The sequence below is a fragment of the Mesocricetus auratus genome, unplaced genomic scaffold (assembly GCF_017639785.1).
Source record: "Mesocricetus auratus isolate SY011 unplaced genomic scaffold, BCM_Maur_2.0 Super-Scaffold_100028, whole genome shotgun sequence".
Taxonomy (NCBI): domain Eukaryota; kingdom Metazoa; phylum Chordata; class Mammalia; order Rodentia; family Cricetidae; genus Mesocricetus; species Mesocricetus auratus.
This window is the reverse complement of record NW_024429209.1, coordinates 2052664-2078015: the sequence shown is the minus strand read 5'-3', so window position 1 is coordinate 2078015 and position 25352 is coordinate 2052664. Positions and strand designations below refer to the sequence as shown.

General features: G+C 44.8%; 1 protein-coding gene across 1 annotated transcript in view; it reads left to right on the top strand.

Annotated features, from left to right (window-relative positions):
• The window catches only part of Edem2 (ER degradation enhancing alpha-mannosidase like protein 2), a 28103-nt gene extending 4756 nt beyond the window's left edge, over positions 1-23347 (top strand). The window contains exons 4-11 of the mRNA XM_040732805.1: positions 974-1079; positions 6496-6621; positions 9042-9253; positions 12559-12700; positions 14662-14786; positions 17246-17390; positions 19733-19854; positions 22767-23347. Coding sequence (XP_040588739.1) covers positions 974-1079; positions 6496-6621; positions 9042-9253; positions 12559-12700; positions 14662-14786; positions 17246-17390; positions 19733-19854; positions 22767-23267 — 1479 coding nt within the window. The 3' untranslated portion in view covers positions 23268-23347. The remainder of the gene's footprint in view (positions 1-973; positions 1080-6495; positions 6622-9041; positions 9254-12558; positions 12701-14661; positions 14787-17245; positions 17391-19732; positions 19855-22766) is intronic.
• The last annotated feature ends 2005 nt before the right edge of the window (positions 23348-25352 follow it).

Below are 25352 nucleotides of genomic sequence, written 5' to 3'. Positions count from 1 at the left end.
TTAATGTAGAAAGAAATAGAGACCCTAACAGTAGTATGGATGGAGTTCTTAGGAGTCCTTAAGGGAAGAAGAAAAAATGAGAGGCATTGTAGAGCAGGTGACAGTCACCAATAAGGAGTTGGATTTGTAATTGGAAGACTATGAGAATGTGACTTCTGATGGAGGAAACAGTAGGAAATTGGAGGAGAATAGACACAGTTTTCTATAGATGAAGGTAGACTACAGTAGGTGAACAGTGAGAAACATAGGCTAGAAGGTAGGCTAGTCCCCTTCCTAGAGAAGCCTGAGTGTTGGGGTAGTCAGAAAGTCTTTGGGTTGCAAACAGAGGCTCAATTCAACTGACTTAGGCAGGAAGACAAACTTACTGACTCAGATAACTAAAAGTCTAGATCAAGGCTGGCCTTAGACCTGATCCAGACAGACAATGACGTCAGTAGGAGTCTCCTTTCACCTTTTATCTTCGCCTTCTTAACTGCTGTGTTCTCAATCTTCATAAGCCATAGGTCAGCCTATTGCCTTTCTGATGGTTTTTACTCTGGCCCTGCTTTTCTGGAGGGGTGGCAGCCATGTTTCACCATGGAGTACAAAGCATGGGAATAAAAGCCTAATGATGGGAGGAGGAAGCTACAAAGAGCCCGAGTCTCTGGTGGCATAGTTGAGCAGCTGGCTCAGTATATTTTTTTCCTTTCTTTCCCTTTCTGAATTTTGTTTTGTTTTGCTTTGCTTTGTTTTTTTGTTGTTGTTGTTGTTGTTGTTGTTGTTTTTTTTTTCGAGACAGGGTTTCTCTGAATTGTTTTGGAGGTTGTCCTGGAACTAGTTCTTGTAGACCAGGCTGGTCTCGAACTCACAGAGATCCACCTGCCTCTGCCTCCCGAGTGCTGGGATTAAAGCGTGTGCCACCACCACCTGGCACACAGTAACCTCTTCAAGGAAGCCAAGGGAGCTGTGTGGTCAGGGTTCTCTTTCATTCCAGATTTTGGGGAATACCTCTGAATTCCAAAGAGTGGTGGAGGTTCTCCAGGACAACGTGGACTTTGATATCGACGTGAATGCCTCTGTGTTCGAAACCAACATCCGAGGTGAGGGCCACCTTCTAGGGCCTCTATGAGAGGAGATTGGAATTGTCTCTGACAACCAGAATGGTAAATGAGGTCTTCAAAAGTCAGCTTTCCAGGGCACTGGGCCAGACTAGTGACAGACAGAGCTGCCCCCTTCCCAGGGTAAATAACATTTATTTGGTGTTGGAACAAGAAAGGCGTTAACTGCTTTCGTGGAGGTTATTGTTATCTGGTAGAACTTTGTGGATGATGGAAATGGTTTGGTTTATTTTCTTTTATTATGTTTTGCTTTTTGAGATTTAGCTTCACAGTGTAACTCTGGCTGGCCAGAAACTGACTGCATAGACCAGGCTGACTCTGAACTTGAATATCCGCCTGCCTCTGCCTCCCTAGTGCTGGGTTTAAAGGCGTGCACCTCCATACCCTGATAGGTTGGGTGTTTTGGGGTTTCTTTTTTTTTTTTTTTGAGACATGGTCTCACCCTATTGCCAAAGGCCATATTACAATTTACTACATAGTACAAACTGGCCTTAAAGTCAAAGCCATTCTCTTGCCGACATCACAGACATGAGCCATCACACCCAGTTCCCATTTTCCTCTTATTAATGTTAAAGTTGTGCATGGTATCTTCTAAAATAGTTTCTCAGCAAATAGAACAAATAACTTATCAAAGTTTAAAAGTAGTGAAAAATCTCTATTCTCTTCCTAAATGATAGACACAGAATATTCTGACACATGTATTTTAGTTCTTTATAGTTTAAGTTTGCACATGTATTTAATACCTGTGTGTGTGTGTGTGTGTGTGTTCGTGCAAATGTGCATGCATGTGTATAGCCAGAGGTCAGATCCTGGTATTATTTATCAGGAGCTATTCTGTGTTGGGAGACAGGGTCTCTCACTGGGACCTGGGGCTTGCTGACCAGGCAAGGCTGGCAGGCCCGTTAGCTCCAGTGATCCTCCTGTCTGCCTCCTCAGCACTGGGATTACAGTGTGTGATTACAGGTGTGCACCATCATCTCACTGTTTTAGGTGAGTGTTAAGGATGGAATTCAGGTCCTTATACTACAGGGTTAGCTCCTTACAAACTTCGCCATCTCCCCAGTCTGTTATCACCTTTCTGACAGTCTTAGCTTTAGTGACTCAGGCCTTATTATGTGCAATCCATCTTTTCTCTAAAGAACTTTAGAATTTTCCTTTGTGTGGATATGTTCTTGGCAAACTTTCTCAGGCTTTGTTTACACAAAAATGTCTTTGTCTCACTTCCTTCAGGCTTTGGGAAATATTTTTTTCTGCATGTATGGCCACTGACTGTTAATGATTATTTTCTCTTACTTAGTCTATAAAGAAATTTTCCACTATTTCCTGCTTTCATTTTGTTAAGAAAAAAATCCATCAATCTCATGGTCATTTCTTTGTAGATAAATCTGCTTTTGTTTTTTATTTTCATTATACCTTTTTTTTTTCTTTTTTTCTCAAGATAGGGTTTCTCTGTGGCTTTGGAGGCTGTCCTGGAACTCGCTTTTTTAGACCAGGCTGGTCTGGAACTCACAGAGATCCGCCTGCCTCTGCCTCCCAAGTGCTGGGATTAAAGGTGTGCACCACCAATGCCTGGCTCTTTTTATCTTGCTTGGGATTCTTGGGTCTATTTTATTTATTTATTTTGGTTTCAACTAGAATTCTCACTTTGACCCCTAACTTGCTGTTGTATCTAAGGAGCATTTTGTGTCTTCATGTTGCACTTTGGATAACTTTGGCTGTCTGCAAGTCTGCTAGGTCTTTCATCAGGTATAGTTTATGAACTGGTAAATCATGCGATTTTCACTTATAATTATTATATTTTTATCTTTAGAAGACAGGTGTTAAATACATGTGCAAGCTTAAACTATAAAAGTTCTGTTTGGTATTTTTGTAAATATGACTGATCAATCTTTTTTCACTAATTTTTTGCTATGTCTTTCTATACCCTCTCTTTTTCATGTCTTTAAGTATATTCCTCATAGCCATTTTCCACTCTGAGTGAGAATGCTAGCATCTGAAGTGGCGGTGCACCCTTCTCTCTTGTTCATAAGCTTTGTTTCCACATGCTTTTTGTGATTAAAAATCTTATTCGTATTATTTACTATAGGCTCACTTCCTAGACTTCACCAATTGGCTTCTTAGAGGCCTGGATGAAATAACTTTTTTTCCAGATACATTTTGTTGATTTCTGCCATGCGACTCAAGGTACTACCTACAAAGCCCCTCTTTATGCTGGAGTTTTGATCTTTACTACTACAAAACCCCAAACTTTCCAGACTCCTACAATGCCCACTTTTATGCTAACATTTGAGGTTTTCTATACCATTGTGTTCATATGGATTCAGACTGTAAAATTTGTGGATAGTCACTACCTCTTTGGGGGATTTTCTTTTCTAACTCTTAAACCTGAGAATTGAGAAAGTTTGTACGTTTTTTTGAGCCAAATTTGAAGCAAGCTTTAATTAAATACTGGCCAGGGTGATGAACTCTGGCCAGGACCATTCCAGGGGTCCCAGAAAATGACAACTTGAGTCACATTTTGCAGAGGTTTATAAAGACAAACCCATAAGACCACTACCATACTTCCCATCAAGTTCAATCAGGGGCAAGCATACATGCTGACATATTTCCTGCCTGTGTCCCTCCACCTCTATCCAGACAGGGGCAAGCATACATGCTGACATATTTCCTGCATTTGTACCTCCCACCTACATGTGATCAAGTGCAATTGAGTCAAATGAACTTGTTTAGGGGAGCAAAAAACAAGTGGCTTATTGTCTCACATTAACAATAGCTCCCAGCATTTCAGGAAGTAATGCTGTCCTTGGGCAAGGAGCTTGCAGATCAGTGACAATTTTGTTTCATGGATCTCTAAGGCATGGATCTCTTAATTAAAACTTAAAACACAGCTTTGGCTCTCACATAACTCCCTTACTTTTACTTGGTTCCAATGTTTGAGGCCTGTAATTTTCCTAATATCCACTCATGGATGTATGCAAGATTCATTCTCAGTTCATTCTTATATAGAATATGTAATTCTTGGAGGGCCCACTTCATGCAGAGACCTTTTATCAGAGGACTTGTGTGGCCCAGTCCTGTTTTTGTCTCAGTCCCTCTTAGCCAGGAGAAAGGGAAAACCAAAGCTCAGGCTCTCAGGTTATTTTTTGTTAGAGGGCACGTCCTGGTATCTGGTCAGCCTTATTCCAGTCACAGAATCTCTGTCTTTTTATACGTCCTGAATATCATGTGACAAATCAAAACAAAAAGTAAGACAGAGGTAATGACACCTGTCTTCTCACCCCTGACGTGCAGCAAGTGACAGAAGAGGGACACACTGAAGTGAGCTGAGCTTTAGAGTCGGATAGATGTCCTACCACCCATCACATAGGAGACCCAGGGCAAGCCACTTGCTTCTCAGAACCTTAAAATTTGTATCTGCAGAGGGGGATGCATTGCCTGAATCTTGGTGTGTACTAGGGACTTCAGAGTGGCTATTGTTTTTATGACCCACTAAAGGAAAAAATTGGTGGGATTAAGGAGTGATCTTTATTTTAGAACAGTGGTTCTCATCTCTTTCTTTAAAAAAAAAAGATTTATTTATTTATTATGTATACAGTATTCTGTCTGCATGTGTCTCTGCAGGCCAGATGAGTACAGGTGGTTGTGAGCCACAATGTGGTTCCTGGGAATTGAACTCAGGACCTTTGGAAGAGCAGCCACCCCCTTAACCTCTGAACCATCTCTCCAGCTCTAGAACAGTGGTTCTCAGTCTATAGGTTGCAACCCCTGGGGGGCGGTGGGGGGTGTCACATGTGAGCTATCCCGCATATCAAATATTCATGTACAGCTCATAACAGTAGCAAAATTATAGTTATAAAGTAACAGCAAAAGTAATTTTATGGTTGGGGTCACCACATCATGAAGAACTATATAAGGGTTGCAGCATTAGGAAGGTTAAGAACCACTGTTTTAGAATATTTTATTTTTTAAAGTTTATTTATTTATTATATGGGTGTGGGTGAATGCACAATGACATAGCATGTGTGTTATCAGAGAACAACTTGGGGGAATTAATATTCTCTTTCCACTATTGGGTCCTGAGGATGGAACTCACATCGTCATACATGGCAGCACATACCTTAACTCACTGAACTATTTTGATGGCCTTTATAAAATTTATTATTTGATAGCCGGGCGGTGGTGGCTCATGCCTTTAATCCCAGCACTCGGGAGGCAGAGGCAGGCGGATCTCTGTGAGTTCGAGGCCAGGCTGGACCGACAGCCTCCAAAACAATACAGAGAAACCCTGTCTCGTTAAAAACCAAAAAAAATTTTATTATTTGATAATTTCATAGATGTATATAATGTACCTTGGTCATATCCAACTGAAATCCCTCTTCTCACTGGCTCCAGAACCACTCCCCAGTACCTCCTTTTCCAACCCTCATACCTAGTCAATGCTGCCTGCACATGAGTGTGGCCACCCACTGGAGCACGGGCAACCTGCCAGTGGCCAGACCCCTAGCAGCCTCCAGTCACCAGTGGTTCATCTGCTAGGGATGGAGGCTCATGAGCGCCTGTCCCATCCATGCTGGGATGCTTACTAGCCTGGTCTTGTATAGGTAACCATAGCTGCTGTGAGCTCATGAGTGCATTGACCGTGCCATATTCACAGCGCTCCTCTCCATCCTCTGCCTCTGTTTTCATTCCACTCCCTCTCCTGAGATGTGGCCTGGCCTCAAGGAGGGAGTTTAATATAGATATTCTGTTGAGGGCTGAGCACAGTAGTCACTTACTCTCAGAACTTTGACTAGTTAAAATGAGTGGAACATTATCGTACTGACAGCTTTCAGAAAAGCCCCTTTTTGCAGCACTAATCTATGCTGCATAATAAATAAATATTTAGAAGGCAGTTTGACATGTCTGTTCATCAACCCAACAGTAGTAGGTTCCCCACTAGGAGCCTTTGACCTCCCCAACCATGGGCTTTTGATCAAGTTTACATTACCAGACATAAATTCTTTCCTTTAAGCAAACCTCAGATCTAATCAGAAAGTGGCTGGTTACTCCACTATTAAACCTATAGACTGATCTTGGTGGACAGGTCAGAATTGTAGCATTCAGGGTCCTCTTCTGGGTAAATCTATTTTCTCTGGCTTGTATAGCACCTTTTGGTACTATGAAAGCCCACAGAATTGTTTGTTTTTCAAGGCAGGATCTTACTATGTAGTCCAGGATGGCAACAAACTCTGCCTCTACTTCCCAGGCACTGGGATTATAGGTGTGTGTCACTTTGCATGGGTAGAGATGACTCTTTTCCTAGCTCTTTCCTAGTGAGGCTCTCCAGAGTGGCTAGTTCTAGTTTACACAAGAGAAAAACTGGTAGGACCCTGACACTTGTGCTTTGTGCCATCTCTAGTGGTAGGAGGACTCCTTTCTGCTCATCTGCTGTCAAAGAAGGCTGGTGTGGAGGTAGAAGCTGGATGGCCTTGTTCTGGACCTCTCCTCAGGATGGCTGAGGAAGCAGCCCGAAAACTCCTCCCAGGTAAGAGTTAGGCGGAGATGGACCCAAGATGAGGGGTAGGAGAGTGGGATGGAATGGGGGCCCTGGAAGATGGCAATGACGCAAAGCTCAGGTGGTTCTCTTTTCCCTCTCCTCCTCTCTTCTCTTCCTTTGAGATAGGCTTTCAATCTGCAGTTCTTGCTGGCCTGTAACTTACTATGTAGCCAAGGCTCACCTTGAACTTTTGATAGTCCTGCCTCTGCTTCCAAGTACTGAGTTAACAGGTGTGTGCCACACATATGACTCTAATCCCACTTCTCTTGCTGGAGATAGGATAGCAGTACTGAGATAGTCCCCTGATTTTTGGTTTTGGTTTTTGTTTTTTTTTTTTTTGTTTTTTAATTTCCAATCTGTATTTCTGCCCCTATAGAAGCCATCCACTATAGAAATCAGGAGAGTTATCACTATTGATGTCAGGAGAGTCCTAAGTATTTTAAGGGCTTGCTGGGGGTAGCTAAGCTGATGCTACTACTGTTTGCTGGTATAGGCCAAAAGCGAGTCTCACAGGTTTCATGGTCCTTGCATTTATTTTAAGTGAGCCCTCTTGCCCCTCCCAGGCCACATGCTACCAGAGTAAGAGGGCCCCAGGGACAGCTGTGGTCTGAGCATTGGGGCTCCAGGTTCTAGGTTTTCCTCTGCCACCCAGCATCTTGACCATGTCACTCTCCTCTCCGTGGCTCAGTTTTTCTGTCAACTATCATTTGTACCTGCTAGATGTATCTTCTGGAAGGCTAAGCTGAGGTTAGACAGGAGAATCTTAGCAAACTTCAGATGGCAGGAATTGGTTTTGGGGGTTAAGCCATGTTCAGAACTATGAGCCAGGCCTCCGTGTTTTTATCCAGTGGGGTCACCAACACTGGCTCGGCAGCGTCAGCTGGACACTGTGTTCCCTACTGGGTGTGGTAGAAGTCTAGGGCTGTCCACACCCAAACACAGGACTGCCGTTGCGTGCCTTCTGCTGCCTCCTTGGCCATCTCACTTACTTGTCTTTCAGCCCTGGGGAGGACCAGGCAAAGAGGATGAGCTGGGCTCAGGTCTCATAGCCTAGGGCTCACAGCCACGTGTCTCCTCACAAGCATCATGTCCTGTGTGATTCATCCCTGGAGAAAACTGCCTTATTGCTCCTTCTGTTTTGTTCTCATTTAAAAATTATTTTCACTGAGTAATACACACATTCTAAAGTTCATATTGAGAAATTATAAAGCCAGCACTGGTGTATCTTCTCTGTAGGTCAAGAAAGAGGATTCCCCCACCCTTCCTTTAACTTCCTGCCTGGCCCTAAAATACTACGGAGTCCTTCTTGCTTGTGACTCTTTCTCCTGACCTGCTGTGTGTCAGAGAGCAGATTTCATTCCCCCTGCAGACAAAGTGTCTGGACCTTGAAGGGCTTAGAATTTTTGACAGCTCAGTTCACAATTTGGTGACGTGCAGACTGCTCTGCTGTCTCTTGCCTTGGGGCTGGAAAGGAAATCTCTATCTTAGGCTCATTGTCGAGTTCTTCCCTGAACTCAGAAGGCACGGGGTAAGATGGGCAGAGCACTGGGCTGGATTTGAATGGGTGGGGTCAGGGCAGTCATTTCCACTCCCTCTGTGTGACTCTCCTATGTGACCTTTAGCTGAGTCATTTCTTACAGGCATGATTTTTCCCTACCTGTAAGTAGGGGGTTGTATTGTATCAGTGGTTTGGTTTGTATCCTATTTTTAGATTTTATTTTAATATAATTTAGTCAGTCAGGTGGTGGTGACGAACGTCTTTAATCCCAGCACTTGGGAGGCAGAGCCAGGTGGATCTTAGTGAGTTTGAGGCCAGCCTGTTCTACCAATCAAGTTCCAGGACAGCCAGGATTGTTGTTACACAGAGAAACCCTGTATCGAAAAACCAAAATAATAATAATAAGAAGAAGAATTTTGTCCCTGAACTTTTTATTTAAATCAGGGATCTAAAACTGACCCCTCTACTGATCTGTTTCATTTGGTGAGAGTCTATGAGTAACACCCAGTGGGGCCGCACTACTGCCTAAAGTGTAAGCCTTGCCTACTTCACACTCCGTTATCTGACTGGCTATGGAGGACAGTGTGAAGACAAAGTAGTAAAATAGATAAAAAGTTGTGCATGAGGTGTGGAGTGGGGCAGCTGGGAGCTCAGCTCTCTCCAGGTCGCCTCAGCACAGTGGGAGCCAAAGGTTGTGTAGGACAGTGTTTTTCAGCATCTGGGTTGGGCGGTTAGAGGTCCAGGGCGAAGGGTCCTGCAGTGAGACATACATCTTTCTCTGACTCTGACACAAGTGACTACCTAGGAAAAAAGAAAGAAGTGCTGATTGGAGCCTGAAGCTTGGGGTCTATCATCAACCCACCCATCTCATTCTCCTTCGGCCTGGAATCATAAGTTTCTGATGGTTTAGCATTTCAGACCCCCACGGGCATGCCCTATGGAACTGTGAACCTGCTTCATGGTGTGAACCCAGGAGAGACCCCTGTCACCTGTACAGCAGGGATTGGGACCTTCATTGTGGAATTTGCCACCCTGAGCAGTCTCACCGGTGACCCTGTGTTTGAGGATGTGGCCAGAGTGGCCCTGATGCGCCTCTGGGAGAGCCGGTCAGATATTGGACTGGTAAGTCAGCTGTTGCCTTTCTTGTGTAAGCTAAGGCTTCTGTGTTGCCCCCTCTGTACCCCACTTATGAGACCCAGAGGTCTAAGGAATGAGTTAAACTTCAGTGAAGGGAATCTTAACAGTGGTTGTAGGAGTGGCCCAGGGTACCAAAAGTAGACTGAACCGTTTACATTTTGCCACAGAGGTTTCTTTTGCTGTGGAAAACACCATGACCAGAAGCAGCGGTGGAGGAAAGCGTTTATTACATCTTGTAGCCCATCATCCCTGGAAGTCAGGGCAGGAATTTGAGGCAGGAACCTGGATGCAGGAACCTGGATGCAGGAACTGATGTGGGGGCCATGGAGGAGTACTGCTGACTGACTTACTCCCCATGGCTTGCTCAGCGGGCTTTCTTAGAGCACCCAGGACCACCAGCCCTGGGGTTATGCTGGCCACAAGTGAGCTGGGCCCTTCTGTATCAGTCTTCAGTCAAGATGCCCAAAGTGGGGGCATTTTCTCATTGAGGTTCTCTCTTCCAAAATGACTCCAGCTGTGTCAAGTTGACATAAAACTGGCCAACACAGGAGGCAAGAGAGCCAGATTGCTCATCCTTGGAACAGGGCTATGTTATACTTTGAGCCTTTCTTTCTTCTAGGCAGGAGTCATACACTTCACACCCCGACTCACTGGCCAGGGATTTCCAGTTCACCTGGCCTCTGATGACTATTGGCATTGCAAAGCTGTGTTCTCTAGAACACCAGCACTGAGAGATGCTGAGTGGCTGTATTATGAAAAAACAATTCCAAAACAGTTAAACTAGGGAGTTCTTGCATATGGTACCAGGTTTTTTGTTCTTGGTTTTTTGTTTTTTGGTTTTTTTGTTTTAATTTTTAGAGTCACAAAGAACTTGAACAGAATAAAAGTTATTTAATGCAATGGTAAAGGAATCTCTTTCGCTTTGTTTAATATTTCCCAAACATGTTTGACCCCAGATCATCATTTTCCCTTCAGTTCCTATTAATAAATGGATATTTAACATATTCTGGATCAGCTAACCCTCAAAGCTAATCCAAATTCCAAAAGAGATAAGCCAGTGACACTAACAGTCATTGATCCAGAGCAGTCAGGACAGTAACACCGGGTTTTCAGTTCAGCACTAGATTCAAGTCGTGGCTCTGCTTCGTTCGGCCTCCAGTTCTCAGGTATCCCGGCAGTGACGTTAGTGTATTAGAAACAGCGCTGCTGGAAGCCTAGGATGAAGACTTACTTATTAAGGGATGAAATGAAAATAACACACTCACCAGTTCAGAATGAAGTGCTACCGCTGCCTCTTTGTCCACTAGGGGAGGGTGGGGAAAGCTTTGGACCAGGTCACTGAGCTGTGTCGTCAGGAAGCTTTCCACGTCCAAGAGGCCCACTCGACCCCCCTCCCTCACTTCTTATGGGGGGTCACCCTCAGAGAAAGTCACGCCCATCGGGCCCACCCCCTCCATGCCATTGGTCATTAGACCAAATGGTCAAATTCCCACAGCAGATTTCTATGAGTTCGAGGCCAGCTTAGTGTACAGAGTAAGTTCCAGGACAGTTACACATAGAAACCCTATCTCACAAAAACCACAAAACAAGGCACACTATGCTGAGATACTACAGCTCCTTGTGTTTTTGAAAGTGATTTTATGTAAAGTTTGGTGTGAAGTCAGCTTAGAGAGTGAAACTTGTCTGAGAACTTAGTAAAATCCCTTCAGGTATTATATGTCTAGAAGCCCATGGTAACATCTGTAGTCCAATGTAGGCAGGTTCTGCTCCAGCCTTGGAATTGTTGTGGGCTTGATTGGTGCCCTATCTGTACCCCTCTCTTGAACCATTCCTGTGCACCCTGGCCTGTCAGCATTCATGTGTGACACGCACACAGATAGACAGACTTGTATAGAATAAAAACCGTAATATTCAATTTAAAAAAAAATAAAAATCTGTTAGCTATAGTGAGATGTGTACTGTGGCTGGGAACTCTGCGTGTGTGTGTGTGTGTGTGTGTGTGTGTGTGTGTGTGTGTGTGTGTGTATGTGTGTATGTGTGAGCTGATTTGCTTTTGACTTTTTGACACTGGGGCTTGAACCCAGGGCCTTGCAAATGCTAAGCAGATACCCTCCTGCTATGCTTCATGCCCAGCTGTGTTGGATTTTTAGACGCTGGAGTCACAAACTCGTGCCTTGAGTCTGAGACAGATTCCAGAAGCAAGTTCTCACCTCTCCTTACACTCACCCTATGCAAAGAGTGGATACTTCAAATCATCCTCTTTTCCTTTTTGTCTAGTGTGCTAAGTCAGTCCTATCAAATGTACATGAGCTGTCTCTCCACAGTAGAGATGTGTAGGAAGGATGACTGTGGCCCAGGTCATGGCCTTCTCCATAGCCTTTGTGTCTTTTTTTCCCCAACTTATCAGAAGATTTTATTAAATGTTGTCAAGCCACACTTTGCAATACATAAAAGAATAGTGTCCCATGATTGCCTTTCTGTTTCTGGGACAAAATACTCTGATAAAAATGTGTGAGAGGGCACAGAATTCTAGGTTATGATTTATCATTGTGTGGAATTGAGTGCAGTAGGAACTTGGAAGTGGCTTTGAAATATTTTTAAATATTGCATCCCAGACAAGGGTAGAGTTCAATGAATTAATGGGTGCATGTTTATTGTGCTCAGCTTGCTTACTGTTCTCTTATACAGACTAGGATCCTCTTAGACAGAGGTCCCACCTACAAAAGGCAAGTCTTCTATCTCAGTTAACAGTGATCTAGATAACACCCCACAGACATCCTCACAGGCCAAGGCAGCCTAGACAATCCTTCATGGACACTCCCTTCCCAGGTGGCTGTGCAGTATCGCAATCCACTCTTTGTCAACTCGACACACAGCCTTCCACCACTCTCCCCTCAAGTTCCATACTTTGCTCACAATCTAAGGTCTAACTTTAAAGTTCCCCATAGTCTTTGAAGATTCCAACACTTCTGAAGTCTCGGAACTGTAAGCTGTTATAAAATGAAAGTTACATATATACAATATATAGTGGCATAGAATAAGCATTCCAGTTTCAAAATGGCACTGTCTAGGCACAAGGAATGCTCAAACTAAACACCAGACTCAAGCAGCAAAGACAAATCCGGTGGCTTTGTTTCCCTGGTTGGAGGTTATGATGAAAAAATCCTGCTAGGCTCCAAAGGATAAAGTGTCACTTCCCCTCCAGCTTTGCAATCTGCTGGATGCCTGTATCTCACTGGGCAGTCAGAGCGCTAGGTAGAGCATTCTTTGGCCTTGTGTTTCTCTTTTAGGTTGGCAATCACATCGATGTGCTCACTGGCAAATGGGTGGCCCAGGATGCAGGCATCGGGGCTGGTGTGGACTCCTACTTTGAGTACCTGGTGAAAGGAGCCATTCTTCTTCAGGATAAGAAGCTCATGGCTATGTTTCTAGGTAAAGGGGGCAGGGGAAGGGGGCGTTTTCTACGGCTCTCCTGTTGATTGTGCTTTATTGTACATGTCACGTTACTGCCAAGTGCTTATAGAATCAGTCCATTCCTCATTCAGAGCCACTGGAGGCTGCTGATGTACCTCTTCAAACTTTCTTTTTCTGCCTTATTTGTTTTAGGTTTTGTTGTTTTTGTTTTTGTTTTTTGGTTTTGAACAGGGTCTTATGTAACCTAAGGCTTGTCTGAAATTCTCTGTAGCCAAGGAGAACCTTAAACTCTTTATCTTCCCACCTTTACTTTTGTTTTGTGACACCATTTCCTGGGGAGACATGAATAAACATCTCTTCACCCCAGATAGGGAACCAATGACTTAAGTACAGACACCACCAAGATCCAGTTCTGTGAACCAGAGGGTTTTACCAGGGTTACTTACAGAAATGAGTGAGAGAGAGGTGCTTACAGGAGCAGAAATGACCCAGAGACAGCTGCATCACCGGATGAATCAGCATGGGTGACATGGAAACCTGGAGCATACCACATAACTTGCAAGCTGCTCAACAGGTTGGAGAGTCTCTTCCAGGCAGCTTGCGTGGTCTGGGTCTCTCCAGGTAGCTTGGCTGATCTCAGCTTCTATTAGGCAGCCTCTGTTTCTTCCAAGTGGCTTGGCACCAGTCTCAGCCTCTTCCAGGCAACTCGGCTTGTCAGAGAAAATCTCCAAGCAGCCCTTGCAGCTTATATATTCTTGGTGAGCGAGGGACCCAGTGCATCTGGTTGATTTCAGGGACCACCTGAACTTTCTGAGTTTCTCCATTGCTTCACCTCCCCTTAGAACGTCCTGTTGCCTCACCTGTTTTCTATCATTGTGTCTTTATGGGCTTCCTCCCAATGTGGAAGGTTTTAATCTTGGAGGAAACAGCTACTCAGCATCCCCTAGGAGCTGCCTATACACAACATCCCGTAGGAGCTACCTGAGACACTGCTTTCTCTAACTGTGGTCTGGATTCCTTACCTCTTGGCCACTTCACATGGTGTTTGCTTCTCCTGGTGTGTCTTTATTTCCTGTCTTCATGTGTCCATCTTCCGTCCTCCCTTAGAGCCTAGTTACATGTCCTGCCTAGAAAGCAGTGTGCTCTTCCTCCTCAGAGCACACTGAGTCTTCAGCATGTGTTCTGTGCCTTACTCATTTTCTGGTTTCTCCCAGTCCTTAATACGCAGTAGGTCACATTTATCGGGTTAGTAAAAACTAGCCTTTCAGATCACTGGACACTAGTAATAGTTTCCATGCAGGCTTGTCGAGCTCACAGTAATAGTAATTACAGCCACTTTTGATTTATTCAGCATGTGTTTATTGGATAACATTGACATACAAACCACTGGACCAAGCTCTGAGAATGTGTTGTCTCATTCTTATTACATTTTTTGACATAACTTATGAATTTGTGTCTGCATTTGGTTCTTTGTTCATCCAGATAATATTTGTTATGTATATTTATTCTGCGCTATGCTGGTGTTGGGGACTCTGTGGTGAATGCAGAGCTGAAGTCCTCTTGGACGCACATCCTAGGGGAGAAATGTCAGCTCAACTTCCGTAGGCATGTCAGTTCCAGGTGGGGAGGCTTTGTCTTGTTGATAACTGAATACCTAGTTAGGTACTTACTTGATGAGTGAGTAAATGACTGAATAATCCCACAAGGTATATAACATTACTTCCCTGATTTAACATATAATAAACCTGAAGCTGAAGAGGGCAGAGTTTGCCCAGGTCATGGCTATCACGTGGAAAACAGTTTGAGCATTGAGGTTTGAACCTATGTTTCTTTCTAGTGTGCTTACCTTGATGTATCCTAGTCTATTTCTAAGCTAGGCCATCATGCAATATTTCAAAGTATAAGGGCACACTTCTGTTGTCACGGTTTGTCTGTCTTCTCAATCACCTGTGTCCATTTTCTGATCTCCCATGATGCAGAGTACAACAAAGCCATTCGGAATTACACCCACTTCGATGACTGGTACCTCTGGGTGCAGATGTACAAGGGCACTGTGTCCATGCCAGTCTTCCAGTCCTTGGAGGCCTACTGGCCTGGTCTTCAGGTAGGACTTGTCGAAGAGAGTAATCATTTGTCTGTGGTGTGCTGATGTAAGCAAGCTTATTCTAATATATCAAATAAGGAACTTCAGTTGTTTGAGTACTCTGGGGCAGTGTGTGGGAGAAAGAACTAACGTGAGTTAGACAGATTCGTGAATCTACCTGGCCAAGGTTTCTAAGGGAGCATTAAGGAGCTGAGCTCCCGGGTGGCTGTGGGTGTGGTGCCACCTGTAGCAATGTGCAGTGTTGCTCCAGGCCAGGTAGGTACAGCCACTGGTGAGAGCTGTTTTCTCACTGGGCATTTCTTTCTTCCTTGACACAGTGCCTGCTCTGCCCACTGTCCTGATTTTCCCCCATCCACTCTGATAGTGTTATGGTGAAAAGAGGTCTTAGAGCCCATCTACCCTCCCCTATCCGGACCACAATATTTCATGTACCAAAATAGTTTGTAATCTAAATGATGTGATGCCTTCAGTTTGCTTTTGTTTTGTGACAGGACCTCATGTATCCCAGGCTGACCTTAAATTCACTATGTAATGGGGGATGACCTTGAACTTCTGATTTCCCCTGCCTCTGCCTCCCAAGTGTTGAAAGATTCTCAAGAGGCTGTGAGAATAGACAGCCTACCTTTGTGTTATAAACACAAAGCCTGCTTTCAGGAAACAGTGTTGTATAGTTGGACTTTTGGCCTGCCATCTCCCAAATAATGGCATGGAGACTTCTTATTAATTATGAATGCTTAGCCATAGCTTGGACTTGTCTGGCTAACTCTTTTTTTTTTTTTTTTTTTTTTTTTTTTTGGTTTTTCGAGACAGGGTTTCTCTGTATTGTTTTGGAGGCTGTCCTGGAACTCACTCTGTAGACCAGGCTGGCCTCAAACTCAGAGAGATCCACCTGCCTCTGCCTCCCAAGTGATGGGATTAAAGGCGTGTGCCACCAAAGCCTGGCCCTGGCTAACTCTTATATCTTAAATTAATCCATTTCAATTAATCTACATCCTGCCATGTGGCTTATTACCTGTCCTTCATAATGTATGTCTGACTTCCTCAGTGTCTTGCTGGCATCTCCTACACACCCAGCTTCATCCCCCTGAGATCCTCTCTTTGCCCAGAAGTCATGCCTAACCTTTCCTGCCATTCAGCTTTTTATTAAGCCAATCATAGTGACACATCTTTACACAGTGTGATAAAATATCCCACAACACTGTTGAGGAAGTTGAGTTTGGGTACTGTGTTTCTGTTGTTGTGTTCTTTTATTGTTTGAGAGAGTCTCACTATATAGCCCTGTCTGACCTGGAACTTACTAAACTTAACCTACTTGGTAAGAGCTTCAGGCCAGTGAGGGACCCGTCACAAAAAACAAGGGACATCTTCTAAGGATCAACACTTGAAGCTGTCTATTGGCTTCCGCATACATATACACACACAGGCACAGGAACACACACACACATGTACACAGACATGTAAAGAGTCAAGGAAACATAAAGAAATAAAGATTGCTGTTGCACTACAGTAAACCAGTAGGAGTAATAATTAATTTTTTTAAGTTCTTAAGTAGAATTTTAAAATATAAGTAAGTGACCTGGCCATGGTGGCACATACCTTTAATTCCAGCACTTAGGAGGCAAAAGTAAATGGATCTCTATGACTTTGATATTAGCCTATTCTACATAGCAAGTTCCAGGACAGTCAGAGTCATATGGCAAGTCCCTGTCTTGAAAAGAAAAGAATTAAAGGATTCTTTAAATAGACTTACTTATACATATCCTCTGACCCACAAATCCTGTTTCTGGAGATTTGTCTTACAGATACATTTTCATATACTTGAAGTGATGCATAGGCAGTATTCATTGGGGCATTGTTTTAGCAAATGGCAAAAGACTGGAACCAAGCCAAATGTCTAGTTGTAGTACGGGTTAAACTTCAGCCTTGGTGACCGACTCCTGTGCAGCTGCATAAACAGGAGGGTAGGTACTCTGTATATATGGAAGAAAACCAAGAGACATTATTGAATGAATAAGGGAAGTGCAGAGCAGCATGTTCAAGGGCTGTGTAAGAAAACAACATATTCCTTTTCTTAGATCTGCATAAAGGAACTTGGAAAGGTTCTAAAGGCAATTAATGGACGGCTGTCTGTAGGAGGTGTGGGAGCCTCGTGAGTCTTAGCACAGTCAGCCTTTCCCCGGGCTTAGAAATTTGAACCAGCTCACCAGAGTTGCAGACTCAGTCTCAGGTCTTCAACGAGGAATGAATAGGTGTTGAGTTTTTTGTTTTACGGATGAGGCCCCGAGACATTCACTTTGTGGCTCAGGGCTGCACAGAGTCAGTGATCAACCTCAGTACTGGTCAACAGCGCTTTTGGCTTCCAAGGCTTGCTTTGTCTTTCTCTTGAGATTGATTGTGATGTTTTACCCATGGACTCGGTGCTTGAGTCTGCTGACCTAGTGACCACTTCTTTTCCACAGAGCCTTATTGGGGATATTGATAATGCCATGAGGACCTTCCTCAACTACTACACTGTATGGAAGCAATTTGGGGGACTCCCAGAATTCTACAACATTCCTCAGGGATACACAGTGGAAAAGCGAGAAGGCTATCCACTTCGACCAGGTAAGCAGGGTGTTTGGTCCGTGGCAACCTGCAGGCTCTGGTTCTTCACACCCTTACCCTTCACAGGTGCTCCCCGGGAAGCTTTTCTCTCTCTTCTCACCTGGCTTGGTGGGTTTCCTGCTAGGTATAGGAACTGAGCTCTGGCAGGTTGAAGTGGCTTAGTCTAGGCAGGAGCAGGGACCAGAACCTAGGGCTCCTATCTAAATCCTGTGCTCTTTGAAACTTGGAGAAGTGAGCAAAAGAGAGAGACGCCAGCTAGGCTGAGTCCTGCGTACTTCTGCCACCAGGACATCACAAACTGTAGACCACTTCTAGGAATGCTTTGTGTAAAGAACACTTCTACAGTACAGAATGGTAGAACTTGGGACCTTAGACAGTCAAGTTTCATCCCCTTGTCCTGCCCATCCACCCTTGCCACCCGAATTCCCTTTGAGTCACAAGACTGGCCTTTCTAGTGTTCCCTGCCCCATTCCCTGCCACTTCTAACCCCAGTGAGTGTAGGATCTTGGGAGGGAAGAGAAGAGTTCAGTGACACTAGTAGAGGGATCAGTGGCTACATACAGAGACTGCAAGGGCTGCCAAGAATTCTATGTGTTCCATAGTTCAGTCACCCTTCCTTACCCCAAACAATAGGTAGGAGAGATAAGATGCTATCCTGTAGCTAGGCTGGCTAGTGCTTGGTACCCTGGTGTGAGTCTTTGATGACAGTTACAGAACCTAGCCTAAAGTCCTCTATAAGGGTCTTTACCTCACAGACATGATGACACAACATACAGCAAGCACTGACTCACACGCTAGGCCCATGTGTGAGAAAGAGAAGAGTTGGCCTTGACCCAGCCAGCTGCTGGCAGCAGAGGGAGGCGTCCCCCAAGAGCACTGTCTTTTCTGTGTGTGTTGTCTGCCCTGGAATGCACCCTAGGATGTGAACAGCTGGATTAGCACTTGTCTAGAGGCCTGTGGGGGGAGGGGAGGTGGGGAGGGAGATCTGAGAAGACAGGCAGAGGCTAGTTCTTCAAAGCAGAGTAGATGAGGCTGGACACAGCTCAGTGGTGGGGGTGTGCCTAGCATGTGCTCCACCCTGGCTCTGCTCTCAGCACTTCAGAAATGAGTAGATAAGTGGGAGATAGAGTTTCCATCAGAAGGAGCCAGGAAAGGAGAAAGAAGATGGGGAGGTGATGGGGAGCGAAGAGAGAAATTCGTTGATTTGAGAACCAGTTAGTGCTGAAGTAGAAAACATAAAGAAGCCAGGTGTGGTGACCACACCTTTAATACCAGCACTCAGGAGGCAGAGACAATTGGATCTCTGTGAGTTGGAGGCCAGCCTGGTCTATAGATCAAGTTCTAGGGCAGGTTCTAAAGCTCTCAATAAACCAAAATAAATAAAGAAAGAAAAGAAAAGAAAAGAAAAGAAAAGAAAAGAAAAGAAAGAAAACACAATGAGTTCCCACTTCTGCCCACCGAGGCTGTCAACAGCAGGAAATCATTTTTCATATAACAATTCTTCATGTATTTAAAAGTAATGCATATTTTCTTTTTAATGGTAAATAGTCTCACCTGGGCCCCCTCCTGTTGGTCAATATCCAGCTTAGGAAAGGGTCCCTGGCCAAACAGCGTAGTCCAGCTGTGGTGTAGAATAGGACTCTTATCAGCATCTAGAGCCCCTTCCCATAGTCTCATGTAGCCTAGGCTAGCCCTGAACTCACTGTACTGGTGAGGGTGACTCAGAACTCCTGATCTTCCTGCCTTCATTTCTCAAGGACTGGGATTTTGGGTGTGTGCCACCATGCCAAGCTGACTTTTCTTAGCCAATATTTTTTCTTTTTCTGTGGTGCTGCGTATCGTAGCCGGGGCCTTACACATGTTGAACAAGTGCTCCTTCATGGCACTCTGTTCTGTTCTTATCACATCTCAGCTGGGAGTAGTCGCCAGCCAGCCAGCCACATGTGCTGCTGACGTCAGGGAGGGAACAGACATTGCAGAACAGGTCACAGCCTCCTCTACCTTCTCTGTCCCAGAGCCAGGCTGCCTCACTCTCCAGGGAATGCGAGTCTGTTGGGTTCAACAGAGCTTCAGGATTTGTGCATCTTGGCTCTGAAAACCCACCATGGACACCTTCAGTCTTTCCATAATGTCAGAATTTATTTAATAATAAATTCATAAGCTCCAGTGGTTTCTTTGGTTGCAGTTTGCCATGTAGTCCCAAAAGCTGTGCCATGATTCTCTCCAGTGGGGCTCTGTAGACCAGGTATGGAGGGGAGGCATGCTTTGCTGCCTTCCCCGTGTGGGCTCCATGCTATGACTGCTCAGCCACCGAGAAGGTTTGCTTTTGCTTGGCTTTACAGAGCTCATCGAGAGCGCAATGTACCTCTACCGTGCCACAGGGGACCCCACTCTCTTAGAACTTGGGAGAGATGCTGTGGAGTCCATTGAGAAAATCAGCAGGGTGGAGTGTGGATTTGCCACGGTAAGTGCTTAAGAGCTTCTCGCCACTCAAAAGCCATGGTGTGTTTGGTGGTGCTGGGACATTAGTGCCAGAAGGGAGTGGCTGTAAACTATGAACAGAGAAGCTTGCTGAAGGCCTGGTGTCTAGTGGAAGTGTGGAGGTCAGCAAGGCAGAAAGATAGGTAAGGGAAGAGTGAGTCAGACAGCACAGGCCTTTCTGGGGAAAGGTGTCCAGAGGGGTCTCTGTAAGATAGAGCGCATTGTCTTCTTACAAGGTTACAGGACACAAGGGAGGGAGCATGGTTTCATTTTGGCCTGTGGTTTGTCACTGCTAGGGTAAGCAGTGAGTAGTCAGTTGAAGAATGTTAGGTGACTGATAAACATCCTTCCTGGTGGCTGCTACATGGGGCTCCTGGGGCAGGGTGGTCAGACTTAAAAGGCAATAAATTAATCTACTTCTAGAAACCAAATTATTGTAGTTACTGAAATTGTCATAATTAACCAAGATGGAGTTTTACAAATGGTACGGGCCTAGCTAACATGATGGATTAGACCCTAAGCCCTCGTCTGCCTCTATGCCAGCAGTCCTTATCTGTCAGAATATGTGTTTTACAAAGTAGGATTTGTAGAAAGTTTTGTACAAGGGCTTTTCAAATAAATTTTAAGAGATGAAATCTAGAGTTCCATAGCCAGGTATCCTTAATAAACATGTCTGCTGTTCCCACGGGTGTTTACTGTAGGACTGTCGTGTGCCAGGCACTGTCGAAGGCCATGGGTTAGAGACCGGCAGACCCAGTCCCTTGCTCTCATAAGTTTACATTTTAGTGGAAAAGTAATGGGAATGTGTCTGGGAGACAGAAAGAAAGACAAAGGAGAAGGATAGAGAGGAGATACCAGAGAGGGCAGAGGTAGGAGATGCAGGGTCTTGGTGGGCACGGGAGGGAGTGGAATTTGGGTAGGATCCATAAGAGAGAGCAGTGCCATGACCTCTTTGTACTTTAGAAATGACAGGCCAGCTGCTCCCTGAGAGAGGTTGGCATGCTTGTAGGACCCAGCAGGGGAGTGCAGACAGCCCCAGTACACACATAAAACAGGTGTCTAAGAAAGTAGGCTGGGTGTCTCCTAACAAACTATGGAGTTTGTGTTGGGGTGTGTTAAGAGAAGCTTTTTCTTTGAGAGGAAAGCCTTCCCGCCAGCCTGGTTCTAGAGCCGCATCAGTCCCAAATAAACACACAGGAGGCTATATTAATTATGAAGCTGTTGGCCTTGCTTGTTTCTTACTGGCTAGCTCTGACTTAAGTAATTACCCCATAATTGTTAATCTAAGTATGCTTCTTACCAGAGAATAGTTCTGGGCTTCCTACCCCATGGTGTTACATGTTGACTCCCTGTGTTTCTCCTTCCCAGAATCCTCCTGGACTCCTAGTCCCACCTATCTAGATTCCTATTGGCTCAACAGTACTTTATTGACAAATAACAGGCAAATAACAGGACTTCCCCAACAAAACAAAAAAAAAAACAAAACTTCTGCAAAAATGTTTGATGTGTTGACATTTTATAAGTAAAGTATAGATAGGTCCTTTTTTCTTTCCATAGTCCTAAATTTGAACTCAGGGCGTGATGTATTCTGGGCAAGAGCTCTTCAGCTGAGTTCTCCTTCCTGATAGATCAGTTTTTGATAGAGAAGACGTGTAGTGAATGGGTTAGGAAAGCGGTGGTTTGTTTTGACTTCCAGTGTGTTCAGTTCTCTGAAAAACCAAAGTGATGAGTCCACTGGGAAAGCTAAGCTCATTTCCATGGAAAGGAAGCCTCTGGGAGGTCTCCCAAGATGCATGATGGGAACAGCCCTTCAATCTTTGTGACACTGGGAAGAAAATCCAACTTGGTCTTTGAGTTCATTCGTGAATCACAGTATTGCATAAGCTAAAAGTCCCCTGGGAAGTAATTTTGCTTAATGCACTGGTAAATCTAAGAAGCTGAAAGTAAGCATTTGTACTATATTATCCTACTCATCTCTGCTTGTGAACTTTTGAAATTTTCTGTAGCCAACCCCTAGTTGGTTATTTATGGTAGTAAAAACCTGATGCTCCTGAGGAAAGGGCAGGTCAGGAGTATGCATCACTGTTTGTCATGAGCACTGTGTTGGAAACAGATGACACATTAATATCTTTTCACAGTGTCATTGGTTGCAACTTGCCAAGTAATCCCAATTTCCCTTGATACCTGTCCACTGGCAAACACGTGTTCTTTTATTCCAATCTTTAATAATAATATTAATTCCTGGGTTATATACTATACAACATGCAGGTGTTACATCTATCTATATGGACCATCTACACAGATGGTCTGTATAAATGTGAATAGGTGATGGAATAGCTACAAAGGGTTAAAGGGACCACAGTAGAGTTCAGAGAGTTCAAAAAGACCTTATTAGAATCGGAGACAGAGGGGCAGGGGCAGAGGGACAGAAGAAGAGGTACTTCCTGTTTGGTCTCTTATCAGCCTCATAGCTGGCTCCCTCACTTCCTGAGACAGATGCGTGTTTAAAAATATTCATGAAGACTCAGGTAAGAGTGTACTTTGTGGATGGAGCTACAAGAAAAGGATCCAAGTAGGAAGAAATGAGGGAGAGAGGGAGCAGGGGCTAGGTCCTGAAGGAACCGCCAGACTCAGGTTTTCAGCCTGTGTAAAATGAGATGTCCCCGGGAGTTATGAGAAGTATCAGGTAAGACTCCCCATAGGGGAAGGGCAGACGCAGAAGCCCAGTTTGTCATTATTCAGGTGAGAGGCGATGGTGGCTTGGAAAGAGAAATGAGAAATGATTCACCCAAAGGCCCTCAGCTATTTAGGGTAGAGCGTGTATACCCTGGGCTGCCTGACCCTTACTCCCAAACCATGCTGCGTGCTGACTCCCTCCTTCCTCTCATGCGGCAGATCAAGGACCTCCGGGACCACAAGCTGGACAACCGCATGGAGTCATTCTTCCTGGCCGAGACTGTGAAATACCTCTATCTTCTGTTTCACCCTAACAACTTCATCCATAACAACGGCTCCACCTTTGACTCTGTGATGACCCCCCATGGGGAGTGCATCCTGGGAGCTGGGGGCTACATCTTCAACACAGAAGCTCACCCCATCGACCCTGCTGCCTTGCACTGCTGCCGGAGGCTGAAGGAGGAGCAGTGGGAAGTGGAGGGCTTGATGAGGGAGTTCTACTCCCTCAAACAGAGCAGGCCAAGAGCTCAGAGAAAGACAGTGAGCTCGGGACCCTGGGAGCCCCCAGCAGGGCCAGGCGCACCCTCCTCACCTGAAAAACATGACCAGCCAAGGGAGAAGCAGCCTGCCAAGCAGAGAACCCCACTTCTCAGCTGCCCTAGCCAGCCCTTCACCTCTAAACTGGCATTGCTAGGCCAGGTTTTCCTAGATTCCTCATAACCACTGGATAATTTTTTAATTTTTATTTTTTTGAGACTAAGCTATAAAATAATAAACCTGCTTTTGGCTATCAGGGTTTACATACTGGACTCTTGATGAGATTTCACCCAGAAAAAGGATCTGTGCTAACAATCATGAATCTAGTTTCTGTTTTTCAGCCAGTTGGATAAATAGCTAAACTCCAAGCTGGCTCCACAGCTCCCAGGGCTAAAAGCTGAAACTCTCTTCCTTTTCTGTTGTCTTTGAGGGAGGTGATGTTGCCAGTGTTTCTTTGTTGGTTTTTCTAACATGTGCCTTCAACTTTTAGCTGTTCCCTCTATCCATGTGTCCTTCCGGGCAGTAGAGGTCTATTAAACACCTTTGGGTGCCAGCCATAGCCCCAGAGAGTAGCAGCAAACCAAGAAAACAGGTTTATTCCTGTTGGAACTGGATTCTGGTAGAGAGAAATACTCTGAGTGTCTGAAGTGACAGTGGCGTAAGTTTCATGAAGAACAGTCAGAGTGAGCGCTGGAGATGATTCAGTTGCACAAACCTGAGTTCAGATCCCCAGCACCCTCAATACAGGCCCAGTCCTGTCGTCCTCACAGTGCTGGAGTTGGGGGAGCAGGTGGCAGTACGTGAGGGAAGAGGCAGGGGGATCCCTGAGCTCAGTAGTCAGTCAGTCTTGCTGAATTGGTGAGATTTGGGCTCATTGAGAGATCCTGTCTCAAAAAGTAAAGCAGAGAGCAATTGAGGAGGACACCTGATGTCAACCTCTGGAGCTAACACACACATCCACACACATGCCAAATAGAAAGAAAGAAGGAAAGAAAGGAAGGGTGGAAGAGAAGTGAGTGTTAATGGGGAGAACTAAGCAACCTTTGGGTAGGGTGGTCTGGGAGGGTTTCTTGGTAGAGGGGAATTTTTACATCAGGAAAAAAAAACCAGAACAAAATGGCGGTCCCTCATGTGCTTTTCACTCAACTTCAACAAATTTACCTGTGAAGATGGTAGACTTGGGGCTGCAGAAATGGCTCAGTGGGTAAGAACACTTTGCTGAAGAAACATGAGGGCCTGGGTTCTGATCCTACACATATAAAACCTGGTTGTGGCCACACACATAGCTTCTACCCCAGCAACAGGGCATGAAGACCAGAGGTTCCCTGGGGCTTGCTGACTGCCTTCTTCCAGATTTGCTGAGAAACCTCCTTGGCTTCCACAGACACCATGCATGCACACAAATGAAGGGATGAATGGATGGATGAATAAATAAGAGTTAAGAAGATGGTAGCCTTATAAGCAACCTTGCTTGTTTCCATGAAATATTATGTAGAATCCAAAATGAGAGTATATGCAGACATGCACATAGTTCCAGTATTCAGGGGGCAGAGGCAGGGACAGCATGCGTTTGAGGCTAGCTATGTATAGTGAGCCCTGTCTCAAAAAAATAATACAGAGCTCATTACCAAAATGTGCAACTATTCCTTAAGACCTTCAAATATCTAATTCATGTCCAAAATTCTTACTGTATATAAATTTGTATTTTACTGAGTCAGGATCTAAGCAGAATTCATGTTTCTGCAATGTCGTCTGATGTACAAGTCCTCTTTCTTTCCCTCCCTTTGTTATGCTCCCTTCTCCTTTCCCCCTTTCCACTCATCTTTATTTTTTGCTATCTTTATCTTATGTGTATGGATGTTTTGCATGCATATATGTCTGTGTACCATATATGTACTTGGTACCCACAAAGGCCAGAAAAGAGCATCAGATTCCCTAGAATCGGAGTTTCAGAAGTTGTGAGCCACCATGTGAGTTCTGGGAATTGAACCTAGGTCCTCTGCAACAACAGTCAGTGTTCTCAACTCCTGAGCCAGCTCTTCAACGTCACCCCTTAACTTCTATTTTTGCTGTAAGAAAAAATAATCTCAGTGTCCCACAAAGGAATACACAAACAAAACAAAAGTAACTTGCAAAAAGGGTATACCAGAACCCAAATGGGGGTAGGGAGCATGCTGGCCAGATGGTCTCTGCCTTTCATCTCTAGCATAGGTAGTGACTGTGTCTCATCCCATTGGTGAGAACTCAACTTCACAATCTGACATAGTG